This window comes from Hyperoodon ampullatus, assembly GCF_949752795.1.
Source record: "Hyperoodon ampullatus genome assembly, chromosome: 11".
Taxonomy (NCBI): Eukaryota; Metazoa; Chordata; class Mammalia; order Artiodactyla; family Ziphiidae; genus Hyperoodon; species Hyperoodon ampullatus.
The window spans coordinates 40161383-40182490 of record NC_136924.1 but is presented as its reverse complement, the minus strand read 5'-3'; the positions used below and the strand labels follow the sequence as shown (position 1 = coordinate 40182490).

Genomic DNA, 21108 nt, shown 5'->3' with positions numbered 1-21108 from the left:
GAAGTTTGTCATCTTTCCACACTGAGACTCTGTCCCCATGAAACACTCACTCCCATTCCCCCTCCCCCAGCCCCCGGCACCCCCCATCCTACTTCGTGTCTCTATGGACTTGACTGCTTTAGGGACCTCGGATGAGTAGAATCACACAGTATTTGTCTTTTTGTGTCTGGCTTATTTCACTGAGCATAATGTCCTCAAGGCTCATCTGTGTTGTCGCCTGTGACAGAATTTCCTTTCTTTTTAAGGCGGAGTAATGTTCCACTGTAGTACGTGCCACGTAGTGTTTATCCATCATCCGTCGATGGACATTCTGATCATCTCTTCCTTTTGTGATTGTGAATCGTGCTGCTGTGGACATGGGTGTACAAGTATCGGCTTGAGTCTCTGCTTTCAGTCTTCAGGGTGCAACCCCAGGGACCTCATAGCCTTTGAACTACTCATCTGTGAGCTGTCAGCCCTGCTCACTAGAATGCAAGCCAGGGAAGGGACAGCTTCTATTGAGTTCCATCTCGAGTCGGTTTAGTTCATTGCCATGTCCCTAATGCCTGGAGGGTGCCAGGTGGATGCATGCTGGTGGGGGTGGGGTGGGGTTAATGGAAGTCACCGTTAGCGACACAGCAGGGAGACCTGGGTCCCGCCAGCCCCCTGCAGGGTCACGAGCTCGCCTCTAATCCCCTCGCTCACCACCGTTCTCATTCCCGTGCCCACCGGCCTCAGCCCGCTGGTTATTTCCACCACCTGAGCCATCCGTCCTCCTTTGATTAAGTCTCATTTTGCCGTGAAAAGAAAGGGAGATGACAGCTGACTGGTGGGGGAAGGTCATTCATTCCGGAAAGGAAATTGGATGGCGGCGTTTCCATCATCCACGGCCCGGCCCCTGCTCCCGGCAGACTTGCTTCCCAGCCCGGGCCCGTCCAGCCCTGCCATGGGCAGCAAAGCCAGTGTCTGCACCGCAGACAAAACAGCCCACACCCGGCCTCTCCCGGCTCTCGTTCGACAGGCAGCGCTCGACGAATCGATGCAAAAGCCGAACGATGACCAGTTGTGGCCAGCAGCCCTCGAACGTGCTCGCCGTCCTCTCTTTGCTGATTTCCGCAGGTAGAACCTCCGTGTTGCTCGGCAGGAGGCGGGAGGGGGAGGTGGTCCCTTCCTGGTGTCAGTGCTACAGCTCAGCCAGGCTTCTGGCTGCTGATGGGGCTGCCTGCCCTAGTGGCATCAGCCTCGTGAGGGGCTCATGTTTGGTGATGTTTGGTGAGAACCTACTGTGTGCTGTGCCCCACGTGCCTGCCTCGGGGAGCTCAGCTGGAAGATTCTTGAGGACACTGTGGGGTTAACGGTGGCTGCCGGTAAGTCCTGGGCGAAGCCCTTACATGCAGTGAATTCTCTCCTGACCCCAGCAAGTCAAAGTCAGGCGGTGTCGTAGTCATCCCATTGTACAGAGGAGGAAACTGAGGCTTGGAGAGGGAACTGACAGCCAGAGACAACACAGCTAGTGTAGGGGCTGGATTCCAACCCAGACAGAGTGGTGCCGGGGCCCCATCTCCCCGCACCCGACCAGTCCCATAGGCGGGCCCCCTGATCCCAGCAGTGGGGCTTTCACGCTCCTGTTCACAAAGATGAACATGAACCAAGTCCTTTGGCTGCTCCAAAGTGAAGCTGGCCGACTGGAGAAGGCACCTTACCTCCCGCCAGCAGGGCTGGCCCAGCGCAAGCCCTGGTCTCAGCAAGGTGCCTTCTCTCTGTGTCTCTCCCTCTGTCTCCCTCTCTGTATCTCTGTGTCTCTGTCTCCTTCTGTCTCTGTCTCTCTCCTCCTCTGTCCTTGTCTCTGTGTCTCTTTCTCGTGCGTGTGTGCACGTACGCCCTCGTGCCCTCTCGCTCTGGCAGGGCTGTGGACACCAGCCTGCACCTTTGGGCCCCTTACCCCTTTGCTGGGGGTCGTGGTTCAGAAGGGTGCCATGGAGGGCCCTGGGATGGCAGAGAAAAAACCAGGCCAAGGTCATGGGTCTGGGGGCCACTGTGCACAGAACTCCTTCCCCACTGCTTTCTCATGCAGTAGATCATCTTGTCCCCTTGGAGAGAGGAGCTCTTCACCCATTTACAAATGAGGAAACTGAGGCTCAGACCAGGAAAGAGACCTGCCTGAGGCCACAGGGTCAGTGGACACAGTCACCTGGCTGTTAAATGATGGCCACGCGGACCCTGAGCCTCGCAGGTGTGTGTGTGTATGTGGAGGGGGTGATCGGGGTCCTATCTTGGACTCCAGACCCCGGGACCCAAGAGAGTGGCTCTCCCCTCGGTGTTCCCTCTCTGCGTGGGCCTGTTTTCCTGGTGACTCAGGACACGCTGGCCTCCTAACGACCATCCCTCTGCCCTCGGGCCCCAGGCACAGCCCCAGAGCCACGATGCACTTGTGCCTGGAGGCTGCCCTTTATCGTCCACTCTTTCGCTGACACCCTCCCTGCTCTAAGTGGGCCCTACGCTTTGCTGTTCACAAATGCTTCTCGGAGCCCCCAGCCCCCGGGAGACCACTGGTCTTCCATCCTTGAGGGCAAGGAGGCACAGAGAGGCTGTGATGACCCAGGTGATCCTGTGTGCTCCAGGATTCACACCAGCTGTCCTGGCTCCGGGCCAGGACTCCTTGGGCTCCGGCACATTCTTCCTCAAGAAGCAGCAGTGGCCTCCTTGTCTTCGCACATGGTCGAAGCAGGTGGTGCCGGCTGTCCAGGGGTGGCCAGGGTGAGCCACTGGGGACTTCTCCTTATCCCTTCCCTGGCTGGGCCTCCCTCCCCACTTCCATCTCTGCACATCTGGCTCCTCTGAAGTCCAGCTCAAAGGCCCCCTCCACCACTCTGCTCCTTCCCTCCCTGGGTCCTGTGGCCTCAGGGCCCCAACTTGCCTTCTTGACCAGCCACTGGGTGTTGCTGACAAACCGAGCCTCCTGCAAGCGAGTGTGAGCTAACACCACCCCCCCACCGCCACCGGCAGGGCTTTCTCATCAATCTGGATGGGGGCTGGACAGTGGCTGGCATTCACTTCCTGCCGCTGCCTCTCACCTTTAGCCTCTGGCACGTCGTTCCTCCAGGCCAGTGGGTCCCAAACCAAGTCTATCGGCATCCCCTGCAGGGCTTTCTAAGACTCAGACTGCGCCCCCCACCCCCAGAGTTTCTGATTCAGAACGTCTGCTGAGGGGCTTGAGAAACTGCATCCGTGACAAGTCCCCTGGGGATGCAGACGCAGCAGGTCAGGGACCACACTTTGAGACTGGTGCTCTCAACCTTAGTTTTCTCCTCTGTACAATGGGAATACATGAGATCAAATGAGATGGTGCATCCACCTGGGGCTTCCTTAGTGACCACTGCATCCATAAAATGGTCTTCTGTTTCCCAGGGTCGAGGCTGACTCTCCCCTGACTCCTGAAAGGCTGAGACCCTTTTCCCGCAGTGATCCTGCCTGTCCCCACGAAAGAGGGTGCTGTACTTTGGGGAAGGGGCCCAGGATTTCACAAAAGCACCCAAGCCAGCCTCGGCGTTCCAGCACATGAGGCCTACCCACCCACCGGCCAGCGCAGCCCAGCTGGGATCCCCTCAGCAGCCCCTGGCACTGGGAGCTGTGTAGGCTGGAGTCTAATAACCTCTCAGCAGAGACAGAGGTCTCAATTAACTGAGGCGCTTCTGCAGAACCAGAGCCTTGGTGGTTGGAGAAATGTATTCAGCCTAGGAAGCCCCTTTTGAGTGATACAAATTAGATACAGCAGTCCCTTTTATGAAGATACTAATTAAGCTGCAGACAGCGGGCTCCAAGTTTTTTTCCATTGTTATATTTGTTCAGGCTTTCACTCCTCTTTATCATCAGCAGCACAACTAGTAAATACTGTCCTGGGTTTTCAGCATCATCGGTGGCTGAATAGGGGCCTCTGGCCTTGAGCCAGGAGAATGAGGGTCCAAGGCCAGGGCAGCTTTGTCGCCATGAGCTGGGCCACCAAGGCAGGCCCTTGGGGACTTCCCGGTGTAGGGCATCAGTTTAGTAGAAACCAAGATATGAGGGGACACCGCTTTCTCTACAAGTGGGACCTGGTTCTTGCACCCATGCCACTCACCACCCAGGCCAGCCTGGACTTGTTGGTGAGTCCACCATCAGTCCGCACAGTGATGGAGGAGTGCAGAGGCTCCTGGACCTTGGATCCAGGCAGGCCTGGGTTGGATTCCTGCTCCACCACCTCTAACCGGCTCAGGTAGGTCACTGTACACCTCTGAGCCTCGGGTTCCTCCCTCTGTAAAGTGGGATCCCAGACCTGCCTGCTAGGATGGCCAAGTGGATTAAATCTGATAGAGCCTGCGAAGCACATAGTAAGTGCTCAGTTAGTGTTGTTTCCTAATTGAGTGCCAGCTGTGTGCAGAGCCCTTGGAGGGGATCCATGTGAGGCTTAAGATCAGCCCTGCCTGCAAGAAGCTCCCAGTCTGGGCAGCACAGTATAAGCAGGATGGTAGCCGAGGGGGGCCTGGGTGGTGACAGGAGCCAGAGCAGTCTTCCTGGCAGAGGGGAGGCTCACACTGGACCACAAAGCCTTCCTGGCAAAGGAAGAGGTGGGCAAAACCCTAGAATAGGCCAACCAGGCTCTGCCCATGGTCCTCATGGACTGGTGGGGGTCTCGGGCCAGCCGGGCCTGAGGAGGGACACCGGCAAGCCTGGTGACTGTCTTTTCCAGTCTTGTCCGCGCATTACCGTGTCTGTGAGCCATACACGGACCACAAAGGCCGCTATCACTTCGGCTTCCACTGCCCCCGGCTATCGGACAACAAAACCTTCATCCTCTGCTGTCACCATAACAACACGGTTTTCAAATACTGCTGCAATGAGACAGAGTTCCAGGCGGTGATGCAGGCAAACCTCACAACCGGCTCCGAGGGCTACATGCACAAGTAAGTACTGTACTGGGGCCACAGCCCCACTGCCTTGGGCCCCAGTCAAGTCTGGGTGCCGCCAAAGCACCCCAGCCCCCAGGCCAGCTGTTGGGCAACCAGTGCAAGGATGGGTGGACCTGGAAGGAGTCTGAGAAAGTCTTCAGGTGACAGGTTTTCTGACCTGTTCTGCCCTCTGGACTTCAGCCTTCTTATCTGAGAAATGAGCAGGGCTGCCTCTCAGGGCTGCTGCGGTAGTTGAATGAGGTCAAGGATGTGGAAGACTTTCAGACATGAAAGGTGCTTTGGGCCTGGAATCCACGGGGCCTGAGTTCCTTTTTCATTCATTATTTGTTCAACGCATATTGGTTGACACTCCTGACCCAGTGATTAATCCCATGCAGCCCCTTTCCCTAAGGTGATTAAAACACATGAGACCAGGGCCCTGATGGAGGGGATATGAGTGTAAAGAAAGAGGAGGAGTTTGCTGGTAGAAAAGCAGTGAGAATATGCTAAGTAAAGGCACGTAGGATCGAAATAGCATCCACTGATTTCTCTTACTATGAGTGAAACTGAGGATATTTCACATGTTTGAGAGTCACTTGTATTTCTTTTACTGTGAGCTAACTGTTTATGTCCTCTGCCATTTCCTATTGAATTTTTGGCCCTTTTCTTATTTATTCACAGGAACTCTTTACATATGAAGGAAATAGGATGCATTGCAAATATTTCCTCAGTGTGTCTTTGAATTTGTGATGCTTTTTTCCTCATGCTTAATTTTTAATTGTTATGTAATCAAATTGTACCCATTTTTTTTCTTTTATGTCTGGTAGGGTTTGTATCATACAGAGAAAGTCTTTCACTACTCTGAGATTGTTAAAAATCCCCTCGTGTTGTCTTTTACGTCTTTTATGTTTTAATTTTTTGCCTTCAAATCTTTGATCTGTCAAGAATTTATTTGGATGTAAGATTTTTTAAAAATTTGGATGTAAGTAGTTTACTTGGATGTAAAGTAGGAATCCACATTTATTTTTTCCCAAATGGGTAGACAGTTATCCTAACAGCAATCATTGAATTGTCCATCTTTTCCTCACTGATGCGAAATGCAAACTTATTGTATACTACAGTATACTAAATTTGAGTATCTGGGTAGATTGTGATGGCTTTCATTGGTCTATTTATACATTTGCTAGTACCTCATTGTGTTAACTACTGTTGCTTTTGATGTGTTTTAATGTCTTCTTAGTCTATTCCCCCAGGTCTTTTGTCATACGAACTTTAGAATTGGCTTTTGTAGTCTCCCTGCCAAAAAAAAAAAAATATATATATATCAGTTAGTATTTTTTACTGAGATTGTGTTAAATTCATAGATTAACTCAAGGAGAACGGACTTTTCATGACGTTGAATATTCCTATCCAAGAATACAATGTGTCTTTCCATTTGTTCACATTTTCTTTTATAATGTTTTGGAGTTTTCTTCATATAGATATTGCACGTATCTTTTGTGTTTATTCATATTTATTTCTTTTCAAGCTGCTATTTTATAATGGGGTTTTTCTTCTACTATATCTTCTAATCCAGGGGTCCCCAACCCCCAGGCCACAGATCAGTACCGGTCCACAGGCTGTTAGGAACGGGGCCACACAGCAGGAGGTGAGCAGCGGGTGAGCGAGCGGAGCTTCATCTGCTGCTCCCCATCACTCACATTACTGCCTGAACTATCCCCCCACCCAGTCCATGGAAAAATTGTCTTCCACGAAACCGGTCCCTGGTGCCAAAAAGGTCGGGGACCACTGTTCTAACCAACTGTTGTTTAAATGATAAAACCTAATGATTTCTAAATACGTATTTTTTTACTCAGCCACCTTACTGAAATTTCTTATCTTTGTAATACTTTTTTCAGCTGATTCTCTTAGGTGTCCGATTATGCCATTTGCAAACAATGATCATCTCATCTTCTTTCCAATTTTTGTGCCTCACTTCTTTTTCTTGTCCAATCGTGTTGGCTAGTACCTCTAAAAGCATCTTTAAAATTGTCAGGCAATCTTGTCTTCTTCCTGACTTTAATGGGGATACTTCAGATATTTTCCCAGTAAGCCTGAAGCTGACTCTTGGAGTAGATGTATTTTTTTCATGGTAAGGAAAAATCTGCTTGGAAGCACTGTTTGCTGAGTGACTGTTGAAGAGATTAGTGACACCGCTGGGAGTGGTGGGGTAGGGGTCTGAGCCTCCATCTCTCTGTCTGATATTGGGGCTTGGATGTTTTGCCAGCATGCCATGCTCACTTGGGGGAAGTTGCCTCTTCCCTTTGATCAGGCAGGAGATGCAAATCCCTTGACTATCGTCTGAATCTCTCCTCCTCCCACCAAGGCCAGCTCCCCAGCCTTCCTTCCTCAAATGCACGGGTACTTCCCCTGAATATCTTGCCATCTGCTCAGACCTCAGAATAATTCTGTGTGAAGTAGTTCAGCAAGCCTTTTCTGTCACGAGGACTGGAATCAAGCCTGGAACTTGACCCAAGCCTTTTATAAGACCAAAGACTAATTCCCTGAGGGAGGAGGGCGGTGCCAGGACTGGGGTTAGGACCCTGAAGTGCTGTCATTGCCAGCTGAAAGCCAGACAGAAGACAGAGGCTTGGCAAGACGGCCAGACTTCTCCAAGGCTCTGGCGACTGGTGTCTGGGATCCTCGTTTTGAAGCCCACAGGTTTCTGTGATCTGCACATTTACACAGGATTCACACGGAATTCTCCATCATTTAGGCACAGTGGGTCCTGGCTGCAGATAATGAAGAGTTGGACCACAAAACAGAGCCCTTCCCTGGGGAGGCATGGACGCATTGAGGAAGTTTAGCTTGGCTTTTATTCTGGCACCTCAGCAAGCATTTCTGGAGCTAGCAGCATGGAGCCGGCTCTGTGCTCAACCCTCTAAAGCCACTTAGCAGCCCACTCTTGGCCCCCTTTACACACAGGAAGGTGAGGCGTGGAGAGATTGATAACTTGCCCGACTGAGGCAGCCAGTCGGGGTGGAGCTGAGAGCCAGCCTGGGTCCAGAGCTGCTTTAATAAATCTGGGACTTCCACCGATGGAGGGCCTAGAGCAGGGACCCCCACCACGGCCCGGTGGACACCTGGGGCCTCATCCTCCTTTCTGGAGGCTGCTCTGTGCATTGTGAGACCCTGGCCACCATCCACTAGATGCTGAGCGCACCCCCTCCCCACTGACTGTCTGTGACAACCAACCGTGTGTCCTGACGCTGCCAAGCGTGGGGTGAGGGACTTTCCCGGTTGAGGGCACTGCTCTGGAGGGGTCCCTCCTCATTATTCTCCACCGAGCTTCCCGCCATCTCCTTTCCCACAGATGTGGACGGAGGCCCAGGAGAGCTGGGCTGAGTTCCTCACCCTGGCTGTTCTGCTCTCCTGGGCTTCACGAGGGAGGCGTGGTGCTTGGTGTCCTGTATCCGAAAGTGTTGAAGAAGGTAGGAGCCACACAGTCCAGAGGAATGAGCGTTTCCAGACACAGTTCCCTGCAGCCTGAGTGTGAAATGCCAGGGGAACCATGGAGCGAGGCAGCGGGGGCTGGCGGGATGGGGTGGGGCCTCGTGGACCAGGGGGCAGAGCGGGAGGGGCTTGGGCTTCCTCTTGAGGGTGGTGAGGGGCCCCGAGAGCTTTAAGCTGGGCTTGTGCTCACGGATGGTGCGTGGTACAAGGACCTAGGACACTGCAGAAGTCATGAGGATGACCTGGGCAAGACCAGAGCCCTGTGCAGAGGAGAGGCTGGGGTCACCCAGGAGACAGCCAATCCAGAGCTCAGATAAGAAGCCCTGGAGGCCCCTGCTTAGCTGCCTGGGCTGGGCATCTTGGGGGGAAGGCCTGAGCCCAGGGAGCTGGGCCAGGGCCTTGCGTCCAGCCAGAGCTTGTGGCAGAGAGGGGACAACTGGAGGATGGGCCACTGGGTGTGGGAGGATAGGTTAGTGAATGGGTTGGGACAGGCCTGCCTGGCCAAGAGGTCCTGAGTGCTCCGGCTGTGTGAGGGGAGCCAGGTAAAGTCCACCTCTGGGACCGTCCTGCCCTTTGCAGCTCTGACCCTTCTGGGCAGGATGCCTTTGTTGTCTCATTAGTCCTCACAGCTACTCTGAGAGGAAGGATGAAGGGGCTGGGCCCAGGCAGGTGAAGTCACCTGTTCCAGCCACAGTCAAGGCCAAGGGACACCAGGGCCCTTGTTCCGGCCAGTGGGCTCTGCCACCCCCAGGGGCATCTAGAAAGCCAGGACTTGTCTGATGCTGGGGAATGTGCCAGACCTCAGCCAAGAGGCCAGGTGTTCCGATATCCCAGAAGGTTAGCTCCCACTGGCAGCCCATCTAGATGGACCAGCGCAGCTGTGACCCCCGCTGGGGCTTTATGAAGATGCATGGGGCCTGTCAACAGCAAGGGCTGCCTGACATTCGCCTGCCCTGCCAGTGAATCAGCTGGGAGGCGGGGCTGGTGGCAGGGAAATGGAGAGTGCTTCTGATGACTTATTTATTTGTGTTTCTCTGGAGGAACAGAATGGTCTGTTTTGGTTCTGGCTGCCTGGCAGAAAGGTGGACAGAGCTAGGGGAGCAACCTCGCCAAGCCTGCCACCACAGTGAGATGCCACTTCTAGCCACTTGGGCAGAGTCCCTGGTGTTCAGGAGTGTACTGCACACCCTCCCATGCCAGGTTCCGGCTGGGACGCCAGCAGCAGTGACCACCCAGGGCCCTGAGCAAGCAATGGCAGCATCTATCCAGGGCACAGGGTGGGACGCGGTATATGGGGTCAGCGGTCAGCTCTCTCTGGGGGCAGGGGACATCCCTCTGGCAGAGGTGGTATGGACTAGAGTCTTGTGCAGTGCGTGAGTGTTCCTTCACCAGGCAGATGGGCTGCCAGGGGTGGGAGCCTGGGACAGGAATTCTCAGAAAACAGAAGGGTCTTCAAGGCCTCAAAGTGGGAAGTGATGGGTTGTCGTTCTTCCCTCGGCTGCACTGAAACCTCTTTCCTCAAGTAGCTTTCCTTTCCCAGAACCCAGAGGTGCTCCAGCCACACCGAGAGATGATATGTGGCGGTTGGCCAGGCCTGAGGACCTGAGAATCCCAGTACCCTGGGTCTCCTCTACCTGGGCCCTGTCCTGCAGGTCTTACATCACCGTCAAACATGCTTCAAGCTCTGAATCCAGCTCCTGAGTTGGGTCGGAAGTTTCTGGATGTTCTTGTCAGTTGCTCAGCCCTATCAAGCCCTTTTAGGCATAAAACATACCTACACACTGTCAGCCTTGTGATACTGAAGAGGTTCTAGAATCCACGAGGTTTCCTAATCTGAATACACCCCCCCAGGCCAGGGGAAGGGACATATATGAACGTTTGCAAGCATTTAGTGGAAGGCAAGGGGCCTTACTTGCCCTGACTCCTTTAATCCGAGTAGAGGTATTTATGAAGAAGGTCCCGCTGGCCTCACTACACCAGGGCTGAGGCTCAGAGAAGGTGAGAACTTTCCTGTAGTCATACAGCACACAAGTGGCACAGCAGGGTTTGGGACCGGTGTTTGGGTCATCTGGGCTCAGTTAGGCTGAGATAAGGAGGAGCCCCAGAGTCCCTGGGAGTCGAGACACAGAAGCTTTTTTTTTTGGGTACGTGGGCCTCTCACTGTTGTGGCCTCTCCCATTGCGGAGCACGGGCTCCGGACGTGCAGGCTCAGCGGCCATGGCTCACGGGCCCAGCTGCTCCGCGGCATGTGGGATCTTCCCGAACCGGGGCATGAACCCGTGTCCCCTGCATCGGCAGGCGGACTCTCAACCACTGCACCACCAGGGAAGCCCCACAAAGGCTTATTTTTGACTCACACTCCATGCCTTTCTTGGGTCACCTGGGGCTCTGGGCAGGGAGCATCTGTGACCCGAGCTGATCAAGCAATCCTCATCCAGAGCAGGATGTCCCCATAGCAGAGGGAAAAGAGCGATGGTGAAATTACAAGGTAACTCCTAAGTTTCCACTCAGAACCAGCCTGATACTTCTGCTGACGTTTTTTTGGCCAAAGCACGTCACTTGGCCAAGGCTGTTACCAGCAGGGCCGGGCCCTATAAGCAGGCCTGCAGGGAGAACAGTGAATATTTTGGTATTAGTGGACGCTATTTCATTAGCCCCGAGCCCATGCGCCTCCACAGCACTGGACAACCTCAATCCTGCTGTGTGACCTTGGGCAAGTCACTTTGCCTCTCTGGGCCTAGATCTATTGAGCATTCCCTCTGTGCCTTAATCACAGGAGCCAGCACTCACTGGGTCCTTTCTCCTTCAGGCCCGTGTTATCTCATTAAGCCTCACAGTTGCACCACCAAGTAGGGCGTATTGTTATCCCCATTTTACAGATGAGGAAAGTAAAGCTCGTTTTCCCCAGATCATGGAGAAAGAATTTTGCCGAGCTGGGATTTGAGTCCACACAGGCCTAATCTCTTGGGCCCAGAATTTAGTCACCAGGATTATCAACTTGTCACACTGACTGCCAGGCCCCCCTGTGAGCGGGTTCAGTTATTTTAGGTGAAGTCAGCTGAGGGGCCATGAACCATCTCCCAGCTGGCCTGGGCCCAGCTGTGAGCTCTGCAGCTGATGTTCCTTTTCTGACACGATGGCCTCAGGGACTCTGTCCTCCGTCCTCAACTGGGACTGCCCGTGGGTGGCGATGGGACCTCCATCTGGCCTCTGCCGGCTGACATACCTGCTCCTGTCCCCGGGAGGTATTCAGTGACATTCCTCCATCAGAGAAGGTTTTTTTTTTTACTGCTTGGGAAGCAGCAAAAGAATCTGAATCATTAAATCTTCCAAAAGATACTGAAAAATTGCTATCTGTGGCTTTGGCTGGCTTCACATCTTGTCCCATAAAACAGCCTCTATTTTCTCTTCTGCCCTTTATAAAACACCCACACACACACTCAACAAAGACCCCTGCATCTGGATGAAATTAATTTCCAGATCACATTTTTAAATTAGATTTAAAAAAACCAGAATGCTTCCAACCAGGCAACCATGGAGAGGGCAGGCCCTGGAAGGCAGGGAACTGCCTGGGGATGGCATCCATGGCCCAGGCTTCCCAGCCGGCTGCCACCTCCAGGGTGGCCTCCCTTGCAGGGCAGAGGGAGTCCTGCGGGTGTGCCCCTCCCTTCTCTGAGCTGGGGGGGCAGGGTGTGGTGAGATCATGGCGGTGAGATCATGGCGGGTGCTACCACTCCGCAAACCCCATGCCAGTTAGAGCAAGCTGGCTGCAGAGGCCTGCAGGCTCAGCGGTGCCCATGCACACCATGATGATGACACACTGAGATGCAGGATGCTATTGCTGGGGAGGTTGGGACCTGTCCACAATTCCTGGTAGAGGATGAGCCAGGACAAGTGGGCCAAGCAGATGTGGGGAATTCCTGCCTGGACATCTATCTTAGACTTGACCTTGGGATTCCCCAAAATCAGCACACTCTGAGGTCAGATAGACCTGCGTGTAAACCCCAGTGCGGCCACTCCCCAGCTGTGTAGCCTCTGGCTGCTGACTTTGCCTCTCTGGGCCCCGTTTCCTCATCTGTAAATTAGGGATACTGGTTCCTAACTCACAGTATTGTTGCAAAGATTCGGAAACACAAGGCACGGGCACGCTGTGATTGCTAGTATCACCATTAACTACTAGAGAATATGCATAGAGAAGGTAAAGTCTAGTGAAGAAGTTATTCCTGTCAAGGCTGCCACTGACACCAGCTTGCTATAAGCACTCAATATATATTAGCTTAAGGAACATTGAAAGCAGCCCCAGGCCGAGCATTGAACTCTGACCCTGGCCCCAAGGAGCTCTGATCCCGAGGTACAGACAGTCCTACAAGACAGCAAAGACAACACAATGTGTTCTGGGAAGCCCGGTGGCTTTGGGAGCCCAGGGGAGTGATTGGACTTAACACAGGACGTCAGGGAAGGCTTCCTGGAGGAGGTGATAGCTGCGCTCAGGCATGGGGCTGGGGCCAGCTGCCTGCATAGGAGGTAGGGAGCAAGTTCCAAGCAGGGGAGCAGCATAGGCAAAAGCCTGGAGGTGGTGCCCAGAAAACATGGGTGGCGCCTGCCTTAGGCGGTATTGTGCAACGGTTAGGAATGTGTGCTGTGGAGCTGGATCGCTGGGTTCAAATCCTGGCTCTGCCACTTAATGGCTGTGAGCTCTTAGACAGTCTCTGAATTCCTCTGAGCCTCCTCAGTTTCCATCTCTGGGATGGGGATGATAGCAGTAATGCTTCCTTGCTTGTGTGTTTTGAGTGTCGTCGGAGGAGCTAAGATGTGTAAAGCGTTTAGAACAATGCCCACCGGCTGCTGCTTTGGTTGCTGTTATTATTTCTTAGTCCTGATGGTTTAGGCCCAGCCGTGTCCAGCTCCCACCCCCAGCTGGCGTCGTGGACTCCCTCTCCCAGTGTGGCAGCATCTGCCAACAGCTGCCCCTGCCTCTCCCTCCCCACTGGCTCCCTCAGCGCCCGCAGCTGCCGCCATGGGAACCACCAAGGAAAAGCCTGATGCTTAGAGCAACTCTGTGGGGGCAACAGAGGAGGTTGGAGAGGGGGTGCTGGGGAAAGCAGGGGTGCCAGGGGCCGAAGCCAGGCCCTCCTCCCCTGTCCACATGGACTCCTGCCTCGGCATGCCAGACAGGGCTGCTGGCCTCTGTTCCCTGGCAGGCATTCACACCTGGATATCTCCAAGTGAAGCTAGCTTCCCCTTGAAATGAGGCAGCTCAGGGGGCTGGGGGAGGGGGTGGGGTGGGCCTGGCAGTCATTCACACCTTAGCATGAACAAGCCCCTGGGATGGCCCTGGGCCTCATGGAGGTGGTGGCTGGAGATGAAGCCGCAGAGGGATCCAAGGTACCGTGATGGGGAATTGTTGGGTTACTCATTCCTCAAGCAGATACTACTAAGTCCTAAGCACTTGCCAGTGCGTGCCTGCTCGCGGGACACACAGAACCTCCCCTCGAAGAGCCCCCAGCCAGTGTGGGGAAGGAAGGTGTTCCAGGCAGAGGGCACGTGTGGGCAAAAGTCAGCCTCCCCACCCAGCCTAGGCCCAGCCCTGGTAGGGGGCTGGAGGACCCAGAGGGGAGCGGCGCCCATCTCACTGCAGAGGCCAAGGCTGAGCAGAGGTGAACCCAGCTGGGAAGATCCAGAGTCTGGAAACCAAGACCAGGAGGGGCTTCACATCATCTCCTCCAGACCCAGAGACACACGGCATCCTCCCAGGCCACACAGCAAAGTGAGGCCAAGGAGAAACAGAGCCAGGGCCTCCTGGCTCCAGACCCGTGCTCCCCAGCTTCAGACAGCATCCAGAGGGACCTCTTGAGGGGACCCAGGACACCGAGGAGCCTGTCTGCTGAGAACCAGAGCGGGTCCCCCCCAGGGGACAGCGAGGCTGGACCCTGGCTTTGCCTCGTCTTTGCCACCCGCCAGCTCACACCCACCTGAACAGATGGCCGCAGCAGGGAGCCGGTGGAGGGGGCATTTGAGTGACTAATAAATCGGTCCCTTAAACAGCCACAGTCCCGGGCGAGCACCGCGTGGAGCTCCGCTGGCCTAGCTGCAGTGGTGAGGCCAGGAAATGGCCCTCCCCGGGCACCCGGGAGAGATGCAGACCCTGGCCTGGGTGGGAGGATATACCCGGCCCCTGCCAGCATGGCCCCGGGTGGTGGGGGGAGGGTTTGAGGGGCACTCAGGCCAGAGGAAGGGCCCAGCAGTTTCCAAGAGGCAGTGGGAGTCAGGCTGGGGAGGAAGGAAGGGGGTGGGGGGACAGAAAGCTGTGGCTGGGCAGAAGGCGCAGCCTGTGCAAAGGCCCAGTGTCCCAGTGAGCTCCTCAGGGGGCAGCCAGCTTCCCTTCACTAAGGGGCATTTGCAGCTCAAAACCAACCCCATCATCTCTGCTTCTGGAGGGCAGACTGGCCCTCAGCGTGGAAATGCTGGGTGAAGGAATAAAAGAACCCATGTCAGGGGGCCCTGAGACCCCCAGCCGTGCAGTCTGGGGGTGCCTGGTGGAGAACGCTGTTGGGGAGTGGCCTGAGGGTGGTTGTGAAAGGCATGTGGCTGGTGGAGCAGACGCACCAGTGTCTGGCTCGTGGGGTGCGGGGAGGGCAGCTGAGCTGATGCTCTGACTCCTGGGCTTCCGAGGGAGGGAGCGCGATGGCGCAGGCTGGAAGGGAGCCGGCCCCAGGTGGGAGACGCCCTGGCTGAGACCCACGCAGAACTTGGGGGTGTGAAGTGGCCCAGTGTGGATGCCGAGGGGCAGCAACTTGGGTTGGTTTGTCCTCAGACGACAGACTTCCTGCATTTGCCCTGGGTCCAGAAAGATGGGGAGGGTAGGGGATGATGAGGGATGCAAGAGAGCCTCCTAGGTGGCTGGAGCAGCATAAGCCAATGCCAGGAGGGTGGGCAAGAGGGAGGTACCCGCGGGAGACAGCTGGCAGGTTCGGGCGTAGCGCCCATGTCGGGGGGGCAGGAAGGTGAAAGTAAGCGCCACCACAACACAAGAGCCCCAGGTGCCCAGCGGGAAATTTCTTCCAGAGGGCCTAACAGGGTGAGGCCCCTGGGCTCCCGGCCCGAGGACTTGGGGCCTTCGAGGGGATGCTCGAGGGACAGGCGGAGGGCAGTGGATTGCAGGCATCTGGGAGGGGGTGAACAGGGCGGGTTGGGGAGAGGAAAGTGGGGAGTGGGCATGAGAAGAAGGAGCTTAGATCCCCTGCCCCCCAGAGGGGTTCACCTTCCTCTCTGAGACCCCGAAGTAGCCTCCGTGCCACGTTTTCTAATCAACCCCCCTGATTAACTCCAGCCCCGGTGGGGTTGCTGTCCCCGCCTCTCTCAGCCTCTCTCTCTTTTCCTGCAGCAACTACACTGCCTTGTTGGGAGTGTGGATCTATGGCTTCTTCGTGTTGATGCTGCTGGTCCTGGATCTTTTGTATTACTCGGCAATGAACTACGACATTTGCAAGGTTTACCTGGCACGGTGGGGCATCCATGGACGGTGGATGAAACAGGACCCCAAGCGGTGGGGGAAACCTGCCCGGGCACCCCGGCCAGGGCAGCCGGCCCTGCAGTCCCAGCTTCCCCCGGGTCCCCTGCCGCAAGCCCCCCAGGCCGTACACACGCTGCAGAGAGACAGCCACAGCCCACCGCTGATGAGCTTCCAGGGTTCGTCTGCCTGGTGAGTGGCTGCGATCTCTTGTCTCTGACGAGCTTGGAAAATACCAGATCATTATTGCTGCTGTGTTTGGCTTGTCAATTACGGGATAATTTGCTTATCTTATTTGCCAAGAAAGATGTGAAGTGGCTCATGGTAACAACTTGTGCCTGGACAGAAAAGTCGAAATGAAAGGTTGAAACAGAGCTTAGAAACAAAGCTTGCAAGTTTATTTTGCTTAGATTCTGGTGTGAGAGCTGTTGCCACTGAGCATGATGTGGAGTTGTGAGTTTCCTAGCTGCCAAGGCAAAAAGGGAAATTGGATGGCTTCCCAAGTTTTCACAGTCTGGTCAAAGGAAGCAAGTCGATCTGTCAGGGGCTGAGGGAGAAGCTTCTTTTGGCATGAAATTTGAAAATAAGCATATTTATTACTGGACTCCATCGTGCATATATGTTGAGTCACAGAAAGGCATCTGAGGGCGATGCAGGCAGGCTTCTCAGTGATGGCTCAGGGGAAGGGAAGGAAGCCGGCCAGGGAGGTGGAATCTCGGCTGGCCTTATAGGGTGGCTACCCCAGCAGAGCCTGGTTACCCTGCCCCAGGGGCGAGTTCATGATTTCCTGGAAATGGACAGACTGCCACTCTCATGTCTATCCATCTCCAGTCTGGTGGGAGGCAGAGAATAACCTAACCTGGGGGGGTCCCTGGGCGGTGCAGAGCTGGAGGGAGAGAGGAGGGGTCTGTGCATTTTGGAGCAGGAACCCACTGTGTGGCTGGTCAGCACCAAGAACAGGCATCAGCCCCTGGCAGGAGCCAGGCTGAGTGCAGATGCTCAAGTCCAGGGCTCGGATGTAAGGTTCAGCTGCTCTGCAGGGGCTGAGCTGCAGTCATGGGCACACAGGGCACGGGGCACATCATCCCAGGACATCACAGTACTGAGCCCAGCCTGCAAGATCCAGGTACAAAAACCTACAGCACAGTGATCCCTGCCAAGCCATGAGTTTTGCAGGCAACCCAACCCAGGTTCAAGTCCCAGCTCTGCCAGTTACCAGCTCTGTAACTTCAGGCAATCTCCTTCACCCTCTTAACCTTACAATCCTTGTGAAGCAGGGGAGAGTAAGAACGCACTCCCCCACTCCCGCCACCCTGGGATTGTCCTGAGGATCAAACAAAATGCCTGGCACATAGTAGGTGCTCAGTTAACCATTGCTCCTTCCTTGCTGGAGATGCAACCAAGCTAGTTCATGATCGTTTAAGTAGCTAACAGAGAGCGACCTTTTCAATAATGAACGACTTAAATAATTAATAAGATACACTTAAATCAGCTTGTGCTTACTGATCTAATAATTACCCCAACTATCATGCAGGAGGCAAAGACGCAGCCTTGCTCAGCTCAGCTGGACAAATGTGGACTGAGCGGGTCCTCTGGGCGGGGCCCCCGAGCCAGCCTCCTGGTGGTGTGGAGGTGATGGGTGGAGGAGAGGCAGCTCTTCACCTTGAGGTGGGGGGGGGGGGAGGGGACACACAAGCCCACCCAAAGCTACAGACCATGAAACAGCTGTTGGCTCTGCCCCAAAGGTGTGGTCTCCTGGAATGTGGGTCTCGCACAGCAGACACACCTGGGGTGCTTGTCAAAATAAATTCCTGGGTCTCAGCCAGAGCCTCCTAACCAGGCATCTCTGGGGGTGATGCCTGTAGGCTCTACAGTTTGAGAACTACTGGAAAACTTCATTACCAGGAACCAAGTGTTTTGAGAGCCGAGACTCTACCATGTAAACAAAGGTGCCCCCACCCCCTGCCATGTTCTTGACAAGACGGTGATGTGAGCCGGCCCTTAGGGGCTGTTGCTGTCCTGCCTGCAGAACCCGGGGTGGTTTGCTTGCACGGAAAGTGACCACGCTGGTCCATTTCTGAGTCGCTGCGTCTGGTCCTAACAGTTCTCAGTTTCCCTTGCTGTTGACCCTTGCCTGTCTCTGAGGTCTCCCCCTTTCCATACTGTACACATTGTGCACCCACTGTGTACCAGGCCCTGTGCTGTGCGATCCAGATGGGGTTCAAGGACATCAGTTATGGAGGGAAAAGAGCATGCAAGCTTGCTGGGATTGCACGTAAAGTCTGGGTTCATGGCGTCTTCATGAGAGGCTGGGTTCCCAGCCCGCGGGCTCTGCCCTCTGTACAGATAGACGTTTCATTTCCGAGCTCAGAGCCTCTTTGTGTCCTCCTGGTTCTCATACAGGCAGACTCAGAACGGGGTTTCCATCACCATATGAGTCTTCGTACAAGAACGAGCATCAGGAACGTGCAAGGACGCAATGGGGGTTAGGGGATCCCCAGGTGCCGCCCAGCTCCCGTCCTTCCCTCCATGCTCTGTGTGACCTTGGGCTGGGGACTTCCTGCTTGGGCTTCCTTTTTTTTTCTTTTTTTTTTTTTGCGGTACGAGGGCCTCTCACTGTTGTGGCCTCTCCCGTTGCGGAGCACAGGCTCCGGACGCACAGTCTCAGCGGCCATGGCTCACGGGCCCAGCCGCTCCACGGCATGTGGGATCTTCCCAGACCGGGGCACGAACCCGCGTCCCCTGCATCGGCAGGCGGACTCTCAACCACTGCGCCACCAGGGAAGCCCTGGGCTTCCTTTTACCAGCTGAAGGGAGAGGGGATGGACTTTGAGACCAGAGCAGACCTTCACCTCGCTGGGCCTCCTGGTGGGCGCCCATGGTTCCAGCAACATCTGCTGAGCACTTGCTGTGTTCTGGGCCCTGTTGGCATGCTTTCATTCTCACTACGACCCTTGGGGCTAAGTGCTGGAAGCACGGAGAAGCTTTCCCGAGGAGCCCAGCCAGTAGGGTCAGTACGTGATGGGGGTGGAGGGGGGTGAACAGCTGGCTCCAGCTCCTGCCCCACTGCCCCTTGCTTCCAGCTCCCCGCCCTCTGTGCCGGCAGGAATCTCTCCCCTTCCCGAGTGTGTACCTGTCTTCCCTTACATTGTTTGGTTTGGCTGAAGTTTCCCAAGCAGCCACTACCCCACCCTGGCTCTGTGCTGGGTGCTGGGGACACAGAAGCAAGTGGGGCAAGTGAAGACATGGGTAACCGTCATAGGATGATGGGGTACAGCCCGGGGGTGGGGGCGCAGGCGGGATGAGGGGCACAGCCAGGCCGTGGGCTCCAGGAGTCTGAGGTTAAACAAGCCTTGCCTTGTGGACAGGAGGGGAGGTGGGGCTTCTCAGGCAGGTGGAGGTCTGAGACCAGGTGCGGTGGTGGGTGTGGTCATGTGTGATGTCAAACTGGGGGGGGGGGGGAGGGGGGAGAGTCGGGGCAGGAGGGCTGTAATCAGTGTTTCTCCCAGAACAAGAGCTAGCGTCTGTGCTGCTTTACTCCAAATTGTCACCTGGATCTTCCAAACACCCATGTTCCAGCCCCGGGGCGTCACTGAGATGCGTATCTTTGAGCACGGATCCCATCAGCCACTCCCCAAGGGTCTCTCTCTCTCTCTCTCTCTCTCTCTCTCTCTCTCTCTCTCTCTCTCTCTCTCTCTCTCTCTCGCTGTTGTTCAGCCTTGTGGCCCCTCTCTCTTTCTCCCCTCCCCCCATCCCAGCTCTGTATTAGGTGGATGATCCCGGCTTCTCCAGCTCCTGGAGGCTTCTCCATTCCTGGCTCAGGGCCCAGCTTCTTCCCTGGGGAGCAGGACCAGAGTTCTTCCTCTTGGAAGAGGGGCCGGGGAGGAAGAGGGCTGCAAATGCACACTTAGCACCTTGGTTCCCGGAGTCCCCATCACGAGGTGCATTCCTCTTCTGGGGTCTCCACATGCCTGTTTTGAGCCCTTATTTGGGGATGGGGAACTCTGGAGCCAAGATCCAGCCCTGAACGACTCCAGGGGAGACTGAGGCAGGAGGCTTATCATAGGCACCCCGGAGGGGAGACTCAAGGATGCTGCAGCTGCCCGGTCCAGCAGCTGGGAGCAGGTACTAGACCTGGATACCTGGCACTGGACTGGGCTGACCTCGGCGCCCCCAGCTGAGTCCTGTGAGGGGCCAGGCACCTGGCAGGGCTCAGCAAACACTCAGAAACCCACGAAGGAGGCTGTGGGCGCTGTTCCCTGCACCCTCCTCCAGGCAGCTGGCATTGATCTACTCAGTGTCAGGCGCTCAGGGCACAGAGACACAGAAAGAAACAAGATCAGAGGACAGGAAGCAGAAGGCAGTGGCCGTTGTTCAGTGGTGACTATGTGCCAGGCGCCCATCACTGGCTCCGTCAGCCAGGTTGGCACCAGTCAACCATAAAGCCATCAGCCTTCTTAAGTGGATATTTTTAGCGTTATCATTGTTGTCGGCATTATCAGAAGCAGCACGTGTGTTTGGGCCGGGAGTCAGATGTCTCAGGTTCAAGGCCCACCTGTGCCACTAGGAGGTTCTGCGACCTCGGGCAGGCCGTTCCACCGGCCCTGCCTCAGTTTCCCCATGTAAATACCAGGGGTCATAATCATCCTGAGAATTAAATGGGCTGATCCTTGTACAGGCCTGGTACCTGGTCCTCAAGTGCCGGCGATTCTTGAGATCATTTCACATTTGGGTAAATAAACGTGGTAGGGGTCCTGCCCTGCCAGGGTTGATGCGGGGGGGCGGGAACAGCATTCACCCCGTGCCCCACACAGGCCAGCCACATGCTGCTTGTTTTGTAGGGCTGTTGAGCCCCATTTTCAGATGTGGAAACTGGGGGGCTCGGAGGAGTTCATTGACTTGCCCAGGTCAGCCAGTGAAGGGGCGACTGATGCAGGGTCCCACCCCAGGGCCAATGGCCTCTCTGCTGAGGCTCACAGAGCCTCTGGAGAGGTGGCCTCATCCACGGGAGGCGGAAGGAACCTCTTCGTCAAAAGCTTCTCCGGTGACGGGTGGACTGAGGCAGCCCCCAAGCTGCCACTTAAAGAGCAGTATCAGAGGTCGTGCATCAGGGGCGCTGCATCTCAGAGCAGTGCCTGCCTCCGTGGTCCCCGCAGACCCACACTCCATCCATCCCCATCACCAGAAACGCCATTTCCTTGC

At 55.4% G+C, this 21108-nt stretch overlaps 1 protein-coding gene across 2 annotated transcripts in view; it reads left to right on the top strand.

Moving 5' to 3' along the window:
• Window positions 1-1034: 1034 nt before the first annotated feature.
• The window catches only part of SHISAL1 (shisa like 1), a gene marked incomplete at both ends in the record, with an annotated part of 36564 nt that continues 16490 nt past the window's right edge, over window positions 1035-21108 (top strand). Inside the window, 3 exons of one of the 2 annotated variants that reach the window (XM_079715334.1) lie at window positions 1035-1098; window positions 4706-4919; window positions 15781-16098. In XM_079715334.1, the coding sequence (XP_079571460.1) occupies window positions 1035-1098; window positions 4706-4919; window positions 15781-16098 (596 nt within the window). Of the gene's footprint in view, window positions 1099-4705; window positions 4920-15780; window positions 16103-21108 lie in introns of those variants that run through there. The other variant, XM_079715333.1, reaches the window with a different exon arrangement.